The following is a 15,090-nucleotide window of genomic DNA, read 5'->3' on the forward strand; positions in this document are numbered from 1 at the left end:
GAGAACTGAGCCCTCATTGCCAGTACTTGGAAGGGAGAGGAACTGTGCCCTGGTCCTTCCTAACACCTGCCTCTCCCCTGGAGTAGTGAGCCTACACCCTGGGAAGGGAAAGACTGCCCCCGCCAACTTGTCACCCACCCAAACAAGACTCATCCACTTTCCCTCAAAGCAGCCCATGGGAACCCAGAGGAGAAAGCCCCATGAGAAAGCCATCCTTTGGGTTGTGGGTGGGGCCTTCTACAGACAGCTGGGGTGGGGCCGTGGCTCAGTGGCAGAGCCTCTGCTTGGCCTGCAGAAGGTCCCAGGTTCAATCCCCGGCATCTTCCAGTTAAAGGGATTGGGCAAGTAGGTGAGGTGAAAGACCTCTGCCTGAGACCCTGGAGAGCCGCTGCCGGCCTGAGCAGACCATACTAACTCTGCTGGACCAAGGGTCTGATTCAGTGTAAGGCAGCTTCAAATGTCCAAGGCAGACGTTTGTAACCGCAATGCCTCTCTTTTGACCCAAGCGATGGCCAAGACCACCCACTATGCAGCAGCCTCCCAGGAAGACCCTCCTGCCAAACCGGTATCCAACGGGACCTCGGCCTCCACCCGTCAGCCTCCCGAGGACTCCATGCAGCTGAAGAAGGAGATCTCCCTGTTGAACGGCGTCTGCTTGATCGTGGGCAACATGATCGGCTCAGGCATCTTCGTCTCGCCCAAGGGCGTCCTGATGTACAGCAGCTCCTACGGCCTCTCCCTTGTCGTCTGGGCCGTGGGGGGCCTCTTCTCCGTCTTTGGGGCCCTCTGCTACGCTGAGCTGGGCACCACCATCAAGAAGTCGGGGGCCAGCTACGCCTACATCTTGGAGGCCTTCGGGGAGCTGCCGGCCTTCATCCGTCTCTGGACCTCCCTCCTCATCATTGAGCCCACCAGCCAGGCGGTCATCGCCATCACCTTTGCCAACTACCTGGTGCAGCCCGTCTTCCCGTCCTGCGAGGCGCCGTACCTGGCCGCCCGCCTTTTGGCTGCGGTCTGTATCTGTGAGTGAGACCAGCAGGGGCGTTACTGTGCAGATGGAGGTTGGGGAGGGTAGAACATCTGCTTGGCACACAGGAGTTCCCACGTTCAATCCCCGGCACCTCCAGTTCAAGGGACTGGGCAAGTAGGTGATGTGAAAGACCCCTGCCTGAGACCCTGGAGAGCCGCTGCCAGTTTGAGTAGACAATACTGACTTTGATGGACCAAGGGTCTGATTCAGCATAAGGCAGCTTCACATGTTCATGTGAAGGGATGAGGGGGCTATTCCCAAGCCGTAACTGGGGGGTGGGGTGTCACTGCCAAGCCTTCTGGTGGGTTGAAGGGCACCCTGGTCCCTATTATCTAATCTCTTTCACACATTCTCATCTTCTCCCTCCCATGGCTGGGACCTTCCCATCCAATTCGGTATGATTTCTCCCTTCCTTGGCGCCACTTCTGAATCTTGATAGTATGAGGGGAAAATGTTCAGCTCTTACACATCCCCAGAGAGACTACCTTCCTTTTCTGAACCGGGCAAAGGACCCAGGTGTCCTTAGGGATTCTGGAGCCCTGGGCAGAAGTCCCCCCGTACCCCTTTTATTCCTGCCCAACCTACTCTGAAGAAGAATACAGCACCCAGTTTTCACAATGCATGCCCCTTCGACGCATTTTGAATTAGCTGTATTTTCCACCCCCATGTTCTAGCACACCCACTGATCATAGGGGCCCTCCCAATGCAGATCCCAGGGCAATTGGCCAGGCTGCCTAGGGTTGCCAGGTCCCTTTTGGCAACCGGCGGGAGGTATTTGGGGCGGAGCCCGAGGAGAGAGGGGTTTGGGGAGGGGAGGGACTTCAATGCCATAGAGTCCAATTGCCAAAGCCACCATTTTCTCCAGGTGAACTGATTTCTATTGGCTGGAGATCGGTTGTAATAGCAGGAGATTTCCAGCTAGTCCCTGGAGGTTGGCAACCCTAAGGCTGTCCCATGGTTAAGACCACCCCTGGGCATCCTGGGTGCCACTTCTGCAAATTTGGGGGCAGATTCCAAGTTGTGTGGGCTCCTAGTCGATACCCCTGTTGTCCCTGGTTGGACGCAGCCCTGGCTTCCTGGTCCACTTAGGAGCCTCATTCCCCTGGCTGATAGAAGCATAGAAAGATTTCTAGGATTGCCATCCTTTTTGCCCGGTGGGGCTCTTCTGCCTTTTAACTGCCACTGGCCCATTAGAAATTAACCAAGTAAGGCTCTGCCACTGTTCCTCCAAACTGGAGAGATGCTTCACCTGTTGAATTTCTGCCTGTTGCTCAGTTATTAAAAACGGCTGCAGTTCTGCCAAAGGACAAGAAAAACCCCAATGACATGCTCCTCCACTACCTACTAGGCATTATTGCCCACTGGCAAAGCAGCAGAGACAACCCAGAAATCCTGCCGCTTAGGTCCCCTTGTCCCGAGGGAAGAGGGAGTGGAAAACTAAGCTCTTTGTGCATGCCTGGTGCTCAATGCTTGCTGGGACGTGACTCTCTATGGCTAGGCTATGACTAGGGGTGCGGGGAGAGATGGAGCAATGAGGCCAGGGCCCTCTGCATGTGCTCAGAGGCACTCTGTGCTCCCCATCTGTGTTTGTCTGGCACCGAAGGCAGGCTCCGGGGAGCCCCAGCGACGTCCCGCGCAGCCTTCTCCTCGGCATTTTTGGCCGCCTCTCACTCTGTCTCCCTTCCTCCCAACCTGCGGGTATTTCTGGGTCTCGCTCAGGAAACTGGTGACATCAGCTGAGCCACCAGGCCGTGCTGAGTCAGCAGCTCTTGTCTGGCTCCAGCTGACGGGAAACGCCGTGTCAGGCTCCCCCAAAACCACTCCTGTTGCAACACAGGAATGTGCCGGCTGAGGATGCAGCGGGCCTCTGGGCCAGGACTGAAAACTGCTGCTGGTGTTTACAGGAGGGATGGTAGGGTGGGACAACTGGCTGATCTGCTGCGGCAGGCCAAGAGCGGGGCTCCTGGTGGCTTAGAGTCTAGGATAAGATGCAGCCCCCAGGGTTCCGAGGGCTTCTCCTCTTTGCCCCAAATGCTTCTTTCCTCCCTCTCTCATACGGTAATACTGGAACGTGGGATCATCTGCTGAAGCTGGAGGGTGAGAGATTCAAAACAGAGGAAAGGAAGTATTCCTTCACAAAGCACAGAGTTAAATTGTGGAACTCCCTGCCCCAGGATGGGGCGACGGCTGCCTGCTTGGCAGGCTTTAAGAGGGGAGTGGACATGTTCACGGAGGAGAGGGGTATCCATGGCTACCAGTCAAAACGGATACTAGTCAGGATGCAGACCTATTCTCTCCAGGATCAGAGGAGCCTGCCTGTTATTTTAGGTGCTGTGGAACACAGGCAAGATGGTGCTGCTGCAGTCGTCTTGTTTGTGGGCTTCCTGGAGGCTCCTGGTTGGCCACTGTGTGAACAGAGTGCTGGACCTGATGGACCTTGGTCTGATCCAGCAGGGCCTTTCTTATGTTCTTTGCCACCCACCTGACAGCTCTGAAAGGCGAGCTGGAGTTATGACCCCACCACTCCGCCATAGCTTGGATGGAGGAGCTGAGAGAGAAAGGTTTTCCTTAGGCCCTTCCGGCAGAGCTGAGTCCGGAACCAGTGTCCCTCAGATCTCCCAGAATTACAACTGATCTCTGGACTACAGAGATCAGTTCCCCCGGAGCAAATGGTAGCTCCAAGGACCTGACTCTATGATATATCACAGAGTTGAGGAGAAACAGAAGTCCTAGAGTGACATGATCACAAATTCCTGGGCTCCCTCCTCTCCATAATCTCCACCATTTCCAGGTTCCACCCCAAATCTCCAGGAATTTTCCCACCTGGAGTGGGTAACCTTACTTTCTTGGGTCACACTCCCAATTATGGCTGCTTGCACCAAGTTGCCTAGGAGTAACATTGCCTTTCATGCCAGGAAAACTCCTACTACCTCAGGGCAGACTTTCCTCCTCAAGGCAGGTTGCCAGGCTCCTGTGACTCTTGCAATCAGCAGGAGGAAGAAGCACTCTGCTCATGGTCAGAGGTGCACTTAGGGTCCTTTGGTTTTTCAAACATGGTGGCATCCAGGGCTTGCGTGATCTATTTCTAGATGTCACTGGGATCGTGCTGTTCCATGTCTGGGAAGAGACAGGATTTTGGGGGCAAGGAGAAGAATGGACTGGAGGCAGGCCCTGGGAGATCCCAACCCCCCCCCCCCCAGTGGGGGGTGTCTCTTGCTGGGATGCTGCTGGAGCCAAATGGCAATGCAAACAACTTCAATTGTCTGCGGTTTCTCTGTTCTGGGCATGTTCCACGCCTGATAAGAGAAAGGAATTTATTGCCCTGTTTATAAAGAAGCAAGTGTTGTTTTGCAGTTGTCCCCAATTTCTCCCTCCCAGGACAAAAGCAGCCTTCTGTACCTGGGACCAGGAAGGGGGGGGCTCTGACCTCGGCATGCCGCCCCGTTCCGGTCAGTTCCCCCCACCCCCAGTGTGGTGTCTAGCAAAAAAACAAATCTTGCTTAGATCCTTGAGCTTGTTCCTGGAATAAAGATCAAGGTTAAAAGGAGGGAAACAGTGAACTTCGCGCTCCTCTTGGAAACTCAAGACAGAACCCAGGAAGACTTTCCCCTCGCTCCCGCCCTCCTGTTCATTCGTTCGCACGTTCATCACAAGATTTGTGACCCTTTGCAGACGAACGTGTCCATGGCTACACCCAGGACTTTGAGCAGTGCAGAACTGAGGATGTGCTGATGCTAGGGTTGCCAGCCTCCAGGTGGTAGCTGGAGATCTCCTGCTATTACAGCTGATCTCCAGCTGATAAGAGATTAGTTCCCCTGGAGAAAATGGCCGCCTTGGCCATTGGACTCTATGGCATTGAAGTCCCTCCCCTCCCAAACCCCGCCCTCCTCAGGCTCCACCCCAAAAAACCTCCTGCTGGTGGCAAAGAGGGACCTGGCAACCCCAGCTGATGCACTTGGAAGGCTTGAAATCCACTTAAAACATTTTGTAGTTGCCTTTCTTCCTTACAGAGCTCGAGACAGCTTACAATATAAATAAAAGACAACAAGTAGAGTAAGTGAACATACATAAAACCCAAAATTTAAAATCACAGGCTAGGGCTGCTTTAATCAAACGCAGCCCTAAAATAAAACCATGTTCATCTGCCTCCTAAAGATTGAAAGTGAGGGGGCCAGGCCCTCCTCCCTTGGGGAGGTTGTTTCATAGTTGTGGGGCTGCCACTGATAAGGCCCTGTCACTGGTGCCCACCAAATGAGCTTCTTTGATTGACGGGACAGTCAGGAGGGCCTCTCCCTGCAAACTTAATTAATGTATGGGAGAAGATGGTTTGCCAGATACTCCCTCTCAAGCCACGTAGGGATTTTGATAAGTAGATTAACGGAGGAGAGGTCTATTCAGTGGCAACTAGACATGAGAAATAAACAGAACCTCCATGTTCAGAAGCAATATACCTCTGAATTCCAGCTGCTTGGGGTTTTTGGTTTCCTGCCCTGCTTGAAGAAGAAGAAGAGTTGGTTTTTATATGCCGATTTTCTCTACCACTTAAGGAAGAATCAAATTGGCTTACAGTCTCCTTCCCTCCCCCTCCCCACAACAGACACCCTGAGTGGTAGGTGGGCTGAGAGAGCTGTGACTAGCCCAAGGTCACCAGCTGGCTTCATGGGGAGGAGTGGGGAAACAAATCCAGTTCACCAGATTAGCCTCTGCCGCACATGTGGAGGAGTGGGGAATCGAACTTGATTCTCCATATCAAAGTCCACCTCTCCAAACCATTGCTCTTAACCACTACACCACGCTGGCCACTGTGGGAAACAGGATGTGTGTGAGAAAAGGTTCAAAACAGACAGGCGAGTGGAGAATCCGTGTATCTTATTTGGCTGTTGGATGCAGCGGTGCATGTTTTTGCCCAAAGGTTGGGATCTGATCACATGAAGCTGCCTTATACTGGATCAGACCCTCGGTCCATCAAAGTCAGTATTGTCTACTCAGACCGGCAGCGGCTGTCCAGGGTCCCAGGCAGAGGTCTTTCGCATCACCTAATTGCCTGGTCTCTTTAACTGGAGATGCCAGGGATTGAACCTGGGACCTTCTGCATGCCAAGCAGGTGTTCTACCACTGAGCCACAGTTCCTGTCCTGGGGGGGGGGAACAGTCCGGAGGGCCCTCGTCTTGGGGTGACAGGGTGTGTTCTTTCTTGCAGGCTTACTCACTTTTGTGAACTGCGCTTACGTGAAGTGGGGTACCCGTGTGCAGGATCTGTCCACCTACGCCAAAGTGCTGGCTCTCATTGCCGTCATCATCGCTGGCATCGTTTGCATCGGACAAGGTATGAGGTGTAGGCGTTTTAGTCCATAAATCACTGAGCTGCACGTTGCATTCAGGCCTCACAATCGCTCTGCGAGGTAGGCCTCGCTTCACTTTCTACGGAGGAGGACTGAACCCAAGAACAAGCAACCTGCCTCTAGTAACTTAGGCCTCTTATGCATGGCAGTTTCCTTTGTGGTCACCCCTCTGATGACTTCGGGTCATTGTTTGGATTATGTATGCCGTTTCTGACCATCAGAAGTTACCTCGCTCTCCCGCTGTGTTTTCAAATTCGAGATAAAACAGGTCCTTGAAAACGTGGGCAAAATGCGTGGAAATGCAGGGGTAGAGCAAGGCAACCTCTGATGGTCGGGAATGGCATGCATAATCCAAACAATGACCCGAAGTTGTCGGAGGGATGACAGTGACGGAGAGCCAGTGGGATTTTGTAGTTAGGAGTGGTGGTTTGGAGTGGTGGACTCTAATCTGGGGAATCGGGTTTGATTCCCCACTCCCACACGTGAAGCCAGCTGGGCGACCTTGGGCTAGTTGCAGCTCTCTTTGAGCTCTCTCAGCCTCACCTACCTCACAAGGGAGGGGAGGGGAAGGTGGTTGTAAGCCGGTTTGAGTCTCCCTTAAGTGGTAGAGAAAGTCGGCATATAAAAACCAGCTCTTCTTCTTCATTGTGAGCACAAAGAGAAGGTGAAATTTGAACGGAGGTCCAAACTTAGGCTCCTTATATATTTTTTGCTTCTTATGATGCTTTGGGCCGGTTCGCACAAGCATGTTCTTCATGAAGAGTGCAGACTTAAACCCTGATTTGCATGTGTGAATGAACAGTTATAATTCCACAGACAGGACATTCCTTTCACTTCAAATCTTCTCAGGCACAGCACTTTTATTTATTTATTATGTATTTACTTCATTTATACCCTGCTTGTCTCCCCGGTTTACATTGTCCCCCTCTCCTCCATTTTATCCTCACAGCAACCCTGTGAGGTAGGCGAGTCTGAGAGTGTGTGACCAGCCCAAGGTCACCCAGCAAGCTTCCCTATTGGGGGGGGGGGCTGTGGCTCAGGGGGAGAGCATCTGCTTGGCATGCAGAAGGTTCCAAGTTCAATCCCCGGCATCTCCAGTTAAAGGGACTAGGCAAGTAGGTGATGTGACAGACCTCTGCCTGAGATCCTGGAGAGCTGCTGCTGGTCTGAGTAGACAATACTGACTTTGATGGAGCAAGGGTCTGATTCAGTAGAAGGCAGCTTCATGTATGTTCTTCATCTCCTGCTGCAGGACGTTCCGAGAACTTTGCTGACTCTTTCGAAGGGTCCTCTTGGGAAGTGGGGAACATCGCTCTGGCACTGTACTCCGCTCTCTTCTCCTACTCTGGATGGGACACCCTCAATTTTGTCACCGAAGAAATTAAGAACCCTGAAAGGTCAGTGTTCAAACTGCGGCATCATGTTGCTAGGAAAATACAATTTGTTTCGCCAGTGGTGCTACGCAGAATGTGGCTTCAAGCACCTATAGGATAGTATCCTTGCCGTCTCTGAGAACAAGCGGCAAAACTCTTCCTACACATGATGAGTGAGGAGGGGGCTTATAAGCCTGCTTATAAAGGAGGCGTAGGCAGGCCAGCCTTGAGTGGTTGCGGAAGTTCCTTATCCATTTTAGCACCCCACCCAGTCTTCTGTTTTTGCTTTCTGCCTGGGTGAAATCAACAAGAGGCTTCTCTGTATGTTATTGTCAGTGCCGGATTTACGTATAAGCTAAACAAGCTATAGCTTAGGGCCCCACTCTCTTGGGCCCCCCAAAAACATTTAAAGGAAAAAAAAACCTGGATGTACATTTCCAAAATATAAGATAAAAAACAAATAAAATGAAACCTACATAGAGCAGCAGTGTTTTGTTATGTGCAAATGGCTTTAGATACCTATTAGGTTCATAAATTACCATATAGCATATATTCAACACAAAAAACAGCGACAATTTGTTGTTGACAAAGGACAGCTGGACATATAAAGGGCCCCATTACCTTCAATAGCCTCATGAAACCTAAATCCGGCTCTGGTTATTGTTATTATTATTATTTCTATCTTCTATCCTGCCCTCCCCGATCGAAGTCAGGCTCAGGGCAGGTAAAAACATTACAACCATAATACAAAAAGCCATGATACGTATACATTTTAAACCAATAAATGTTAAACCATATCAAACAGCATAAAACAATATTAATGCCCCATTAATTAAGTCCCTCCCCTCTCCAGACCCCGCCCTCCTCAGGCTCCACCCCCAAAACCTCCAGGTAATTTCCAACCTGGAGCAGGCAACCCTATCACAGTGAAGAATTGTTCACACAGGGTTGCAGAAAACAAGCTGCCTTGACGTTGCCTCTCGGATTATTTAAATTTTGGCTCTTTTTGCCTTCTGGGCACAGTCCCTTCTTTGTGCTAGGACAGACATGCTGTAGTTGACAGAAGGAGAAAATGAAAGTAGTCGAGTTGGGGCACTTCAGTTATCTCTCTCCTTCCTCGGGATTCTGGGAACAAGGCATAATTGATAGAAGTTCAGCATTCTTTTGGGTCCCTAAATTTCATTCAAATGACCCGGCTCTGGGTGGGTTGGGTTTGTGTGGCTAGAGGTTGCCACCCAGTGGTTGACGTCAGACAGCGCAGCTTGGTCAGAGGGAAAAATTGTGGGTGCCCCGGGGATGTCGGGTTTCTCTTCCAGGCATGGTGGTGGAGGGCAGGGTGGGAGAAAACTCATTGGCTTTTGCAAAGCAAAGATGTCCCTTGTCAGTGAAAATCTAAGGATCCTCTTTTGCTTGCGCATTGAAGCAGGGTATGAATATTGATTAGACCATGGGTTCTCAACAAGGGGGAATTTTAGGGTTCAGCGGGGGGAGGGAGGGAATTGGGACCACTATTCAGCAAAGTGTGATGCCCTGAAGATTATGTACAATCTGTAAAATTGTATTGTCCAAGGCTTTCACGGTCAGAGTTCATTGGTTCTTGTAGGTTATCCGGGCTGTGTGACCATGGTCTTGGTTTTTTCTTTCCTGACGTTTCGCCAGCAGCTGTGGCAGGCAGCTGTTACTCCTCTGAAGATGCCTGCCACAGCTGATGGCGAAACGTCAGGAAATAAAAAACCAACACCACGGTCACACAGCCCGGATAACCTACAAGAACCAATGTAAAATTGTAGTTTGTTTTTAATTTAATCTGCGACATTCAATAAAGTTCATGACTATCTTGGGAAGGGGGGAATTATATTCTGAACAAAGGTGAAAGGGGGAAATGGAGCAAAAAAGGTTGAGAGCCACTGGATTAGACTGAATGAAGAAGGAGGGAGGACATCCTAGATGTTATATGGTCTTTAAATCCAGTTGTTTCATTCTTTCTGGGAGAGCCAGCATGGTGTAGTGGTTAAGAGCGGTGGACTCTGATCCAGAGAACTGGGTTTGATTCCCCGCTCCTCCACACGAGTGGCGGAGGCTAATCTGGTGAACCGGGTTCGATTCCCCACTCCTCCACATGAAGCCAGCCGGGTGACCTTGGGCTAGTCACAGTTCTCTGAACTCTCTCGGCCTCACCTATCTCACAGGGTGTCTTGTGGGGAGGGGAAGGGAAGGCGATTGTAAGCAGGTTTGATTCTTCCTTAAGTGGTAAGAGAAAGTCGGCATATGAAAACCAACTCTTCTTCTTCTCTTTGCTGTTCTCTCAGGAACCTGCCCCTCTCCATCGGGATCTCCATGCCCATCGTCACAGTGATCTACATCATGACCAACGTGGCATATTACTCTGTGCTGAGCAAAACAGACATCCTGAACAGCGAAGCTGTGGCCGTAGTGAGTAGCCTCTGCTGGATGACGACGGAGTCTAGTCAGATGTTCCCCTGAGGGCCGTTTCCTTTGGCTCCCTTCGGGTCCCGTCAGATTCAAAGGAGCCACTTCAAGAGTATCTGTTTCACCAGGAGGCTCCGGAACTGGCAACCTGTTAACCATTTTAACAAGGATTCCCGTCCAGCTGTCCCAACATCAGAGTTAGGAATTTATACTTGAGCCCTACGGCCAAAGGGGTGCATCTCTTGGTTGCACGCTCACAGGTTTTTTTCTTTGCAGACCTTTGCTGACCAAGTGTTTGGAGTGATGAACTGGACTATCCCGTTGGCCGTAGCGCTGTCCTGCTTTGGAGGCCTCAATGCGTCCATTCTAGCAGCTTCCAGGTAGCCAGTCAGTTAATCTTTCCCTGTCTCTTTCTGTATACATATACATCCTGTTACAACTGATCTCCAGGCGACAGAGATCATTTCCCCTGGAGAAAATGGCCACTTTGGCAATTGGACTCTATGGTATTGAAGTCCCTCCCCTCCAAACCCTGTCCTCCTCAGGCTCTGCCCCCAAAATCTCCAGGTATTTCCCAACCCGGAGCTGGCAACCCTATAAGATGGGGAACTAAGAAGCTTACCATCTGGTGGGCACAGATGGGTAAACTTGGTCTTGATGCAAGGGTCCTGGACGATGAGGGGCTTTGGAGACCTCTGAGATGACCGGAAGGGTTCTGGGGCCCACGCGGTGCTCCGTGGGACACTCTCCTCTTTGTGCAGCAGCTCCCCCTCCCTCCTAATCACGGGTCAGGCCGATCCCACTTGGTTTCACCCCGCGGCTTTCTCACGCTTCCTCTTTTTTTCAGGCTGTTTTTTGTCGGTTCCCGCGAGGGGCACCTGCCCGACTCCATCTGCATGATCCACATCCAGCGGTTCACGCCTGTCCCAGCCTTACTCTTTAATGTAAGACCTTGTGATGGGGTGGGGGGGCACACCCCAGTCTACATGGTGGTGTAGGGGTGGGGAGGGCCATTCTAGCAAGCCCTCGAAAAAGTCTGCGTTCTCTGGTCTTGCATGGCTTGTGTGGGCAAAGTAAACCGTGACGTGCCAGGGAAGGCTTTTCCAAAAAAAGGGTTTTCACAACTGTGACGATTCAAAATCCAAAAATGAGCCACAATCCACCTATAATACTATTTATTCATTTATATTTATTTATTTAAGACTGGGAGATTGAGACTGGGAAGGGCAGCCATGAAGGAGCTAGAAAAGATTTTGAAGTGTAAGGATGTGTCACTGGCCACCAAGATTAAGTTAATTCATGCCATCGTATTCCCTATTACTATGTATGGGTGTGAAAGCTGGACATTTAAGAAAGCTGATAGGAAGAAAATAGATTCCTTTGAAATGTGGTGTTGGAAGAGAGTGTTACGGATTCCGTGGACTGCCAAAAAAACAAATCTGTGGGTTATAGATCAAATCAAGCCTGAACTGAAACTAGAAGCTAAAATGACTAAACCGAGGCTATCATATTTTGGTCACATTATGAGAAGACTGGAGGGCTTTAAGAGGGGAGTGGACATATTCATGGAGGAGAGGGGTATTCATGGCTGTTAGTTAGAATGGATGCTAGTCATGCTGCATACCTATTCTCTCTAGTATCAGAGGAGCATGCCTATTATTTTGGGTGCGGTGGAACACAGACAGGATGGTGCTGCTGCAGTCGTCTTGTTTGTGGCTTCCTAGAGGCACCTGGTTGGCCACTGTGTGAACAGACTGCTGGACTTGATGGGCCTTGGTCTGATCCAGCAGGGCCTTTCTTATGTTCTTAAGACCAGAGTCACTGGAAAAGACCGTCATGCTAGGAAAAGTTGAGGGCAGCAGGAAAAGAGGAAAACCCAACAAGAGATGGACTGACTCAATAAAGGAAGCCATGGCCCACAGTTTGCAAGATCTGAACAAGGCTGTCAGGAAATTTTGGAGGTCTTTGATTCATAGGGTTGCCATGAGTCGGAAGCGACATAATAGCAGTTAACACACACATTTAAGAAGAAGTTGGTTTTTATATGCCGACTTTCTCTACCATTTAAGGGAGAATCAAGCCGGCTTACATCACCTTCCCCTCCCCTCCCCACACCAATAATGCTTTCGACGTCTGTTCCAGGGAGCCATGGCGCTGGTCTACCTCTGCGTGGAGGACATCTTCCAGCTGATCAACTACTACAGTTTCAGCTACTGGTTCTTTGTGGGTCTCTCGATCGCCGGGCAGCTCTACTTGCGCTGGAAGGAGCCCTTGAAGGAACGGCCCCTCAAGGTAAGGGCAGGGCGACGCTCTCTGATGGGGGAGGGCTTGTGTTTTCAGGACTTTGGTCAGGGCGTGGTTAAGTGATTCTGATTATGCCCTCAAAGATGGTGAGGGGTCTGGAGACCAAGTCCTATGAGGAAAGGTTGAAGGAGCTGGGTGTGTTTAACCTGAAGAGTACACTGAGAGGGGATATGATACTTCAAGTAATTGAAGGGCTGTCATATAGAGGATGGTGCTGAGTCATTTTCTGTTGCTCCAGAAGGTCGGACCAGAACCAACCGGTTGAAATTAAATCAAAAAAGTTTTCATCTAGACATTAGGAATTTTTTTCCTAACAGTCAGAGCGGTTCCTCAGTGGAACAGGCTTCCTCGGGAGGTGGTGAGCTCTCCTTCCCTGGAGGTTTTTAAGAAGAGGTTAGATGGCCATCTGTCAGCAATGCTAATTCTATGACCTTAGGCAGATGAGAGGGAGGGGTCACTTGGGGTGTCTGGGCGGGAGGTAGTTGTGAATTTCCTGCATTGTGCAGAAGGTTGGACTAGATGACCCTGGTGGTCCCTTCCAACTGTATGATTCTATGACCGCTATTCCATGAACACGGAGCCTCCATGTTCAGAGGCAGTATACCTTTTCTGGAAGCAAACCACCATCGCTTTTCCTGTCTTGCATGAGGCATACAAAAGCTGACCTCTCTCTGAAGCAGAACGCCAGACTGAATAAGCTGATTCAGCAGGCTCGCTTTAATGTTCTCCTTTGGAGTCTGGCGTGAAGGGTGGGAGACATAGGCGGGAGAAGACTCCTGCCCCCCATGTGACATCGGCTTCTGTCCCCCACCAGCTCAGCATCGTCTTCCCAGTGGTCTTCTGCCTCTGCACCATCTTCTTGGTCGCCGTCCCCCTCTACACCGACCCCATCAATTCTGCCATTGGCATCGCCATAGCTGCTTCCGGGCTGCCCGTCTACTTCCTGATGGTGCGGGTCCCTGAGCAGAAGAAACCGGAGTGCCTCCGGCGGGCCGTCGGTAAGTAGGGGATGCTCCGTTTCTCTGATCACATAAGCTGCCCCTTCCGAGACATGCTCCTTGCTAGAGTGGCCACAGGTAGAACACATGAAGCTGCCTTATACTGAATCAGACCCTTGGTCTATCAAAGTCAGTACTGTCTACTTTGACCGGCAGCTGCTGTCCAGAGTCTCAGGCAGAGGTCTTTCACATCACCTACTTGCCTAGTCCTTTTAACTGGAGATGCCGGGGATTGAACCCGGGACCTTCTGCACGCCAAGCAGAGGCTGTACCACTGAGCCACAGCCCCTCCCCAAAACGAGGGCAGAAACTGGTGCAGGAACGTGTGTGTGGGGGAGGGGGTCCTTGTGGCTCTTCTCCTTCTCTCCCTGGTCTAGCAAATTTAGACCAGCTGCAGAATTTTACGGCTCGGGGCTGGGGGGAGTCTTTTAACTGTATGAAAGGCCCTCAGAACCTCCTGCTAGCTTTGATTCCTCTCCACTTCTCTTCCCCCCCCCCAGCTGATGGGTGGGCCACTGGATTGCGTGCTGCGGTCCCGGCGTGGCCCCGCTGAGCACCCCAAAACAATCAGACCCTTGTGCTTCCTTGACCAAACACCAGCTCCGTGGCAGATACTGTAGTGGGGACTTGGCCAGGGGCAGTGGGAAGGTCAGGGTGTCCCCTTTTCGACTCCGTCTAGACATTAGGAAGAACTTTCTGTTAGAGCGGTTCCTCAGTGGAACAGGCTTCCTTGGGAGGTGGTGAGCTCTCCTTCCCTGGAAGTTTTTAAGCAGAGGCTAGATGGCCATCTGTCAGCAATGCTGATTCTATGACCGTAGGCAGCTGATGAGAGGGAGGGCATCTTGGCCATCTTCTGGGCATGGAGTAGGGGTCATTGGGGGTGTGTGGGGGGGGGAGGTAGTTGTGAATTTCCTGCATTGTGCAGGGGGTTGGACTAGATGACCCTGGTGGTCCCTTCCAACTCTATTCTATGACTGATTCGATCCATTCTCTCTGCAGCCTCCATGACACGGCTGATCCAGATCCTGTCTTTGTCCGTGCTAACGGAGATGGATCCTGACACGGAAGCCAAGTCTCAGTGACGGAGAGGCGGCCGGTGGGGGGCTGGATTCTCCTCCCTGCCCTCTTGGATGACGGACTCTTTCCTGCCCTTTAATTTATTGTTTGCTACATTGCTGAACTGGGGGTACCTGCTGGTGGAACTGAGGGGGCCTCCTCCGGGGTGTACAGAAGACCCCACCACGGCCTCCACCTCCCCAATGAACTCTCAGCACTCCCCAAATTTTGACTGGGATTTTTATCCGTACCTTCTCAGTGTTTCGAATTGCCTTCTTGGCGAGATCCACCACCTCTTTTCCCCTGTGCTCCTCGGTAAAAAGTTTTTCTCCTTGGCTGTTCTTCCTGGTCCTCCCAGTTTCCATTGGCATTAAACTTCCGCGGAAGATTTTTCTCCCTCTGTGCTCTGTTAGGAGACCGCTGCAGAATACAGGCAGGGAAACGTCATGCCTGTGTTTATGGACGGCATGTAGCCACGTACCAGATGACGAGGATGAATGACGGTGGATTCTATCTTGTTTGTGAGTTTCCCAGAGGCACCGGACTAAGAGTTATTGA

General features: G+C 51.2%; 1 protein-coding gene across 1 annotated transcript; it reads left to right on the plus strand.

Moving 5' to 3' along the window:
* Positions 1-508: 508 nt before the first annotated feature.
* Positions 509-14,558, plus strand: SLC7A7 (solute carrier family 7 member 7). The gene is made up of 9 exons (XM_056863672.1): positions 509-1,022; positions 6,230-6,355; positions 7,624-7,768; positions 10,054-10,177; positions 10,451-10,554; positions 11,022-11,118; positions 12,317-12,466; positions 13,293-13,476; positions 14,476-14,558. Exons 1-9 carry the CDS (start codon positions 509-511, stop codon positions 14,556-14,558), a joined length of 1,527 nt encoding a protein of 508 aa, XP_056719650.1.
* The last annotated feature ends 532 nt before the right edge of the window (positions 14,559-15,090 follow it).

The sequence above is a fragment of the Euleptes europaea genome, chromosome 18, assembly GCF_029931775.1.
Source record: "Euleptes europaea isolate rEulEur1 chromosome 18, rEulEur1.hap1, whole genome shotgun sequence".
Taxonomy (NCBI): domain Eukaryota; kingdom Metazoa; phylum Chordata; class Lepidosauria; order Squamata; family Sphaerodactylidae; genus Euleptes; species Euleptes europaea.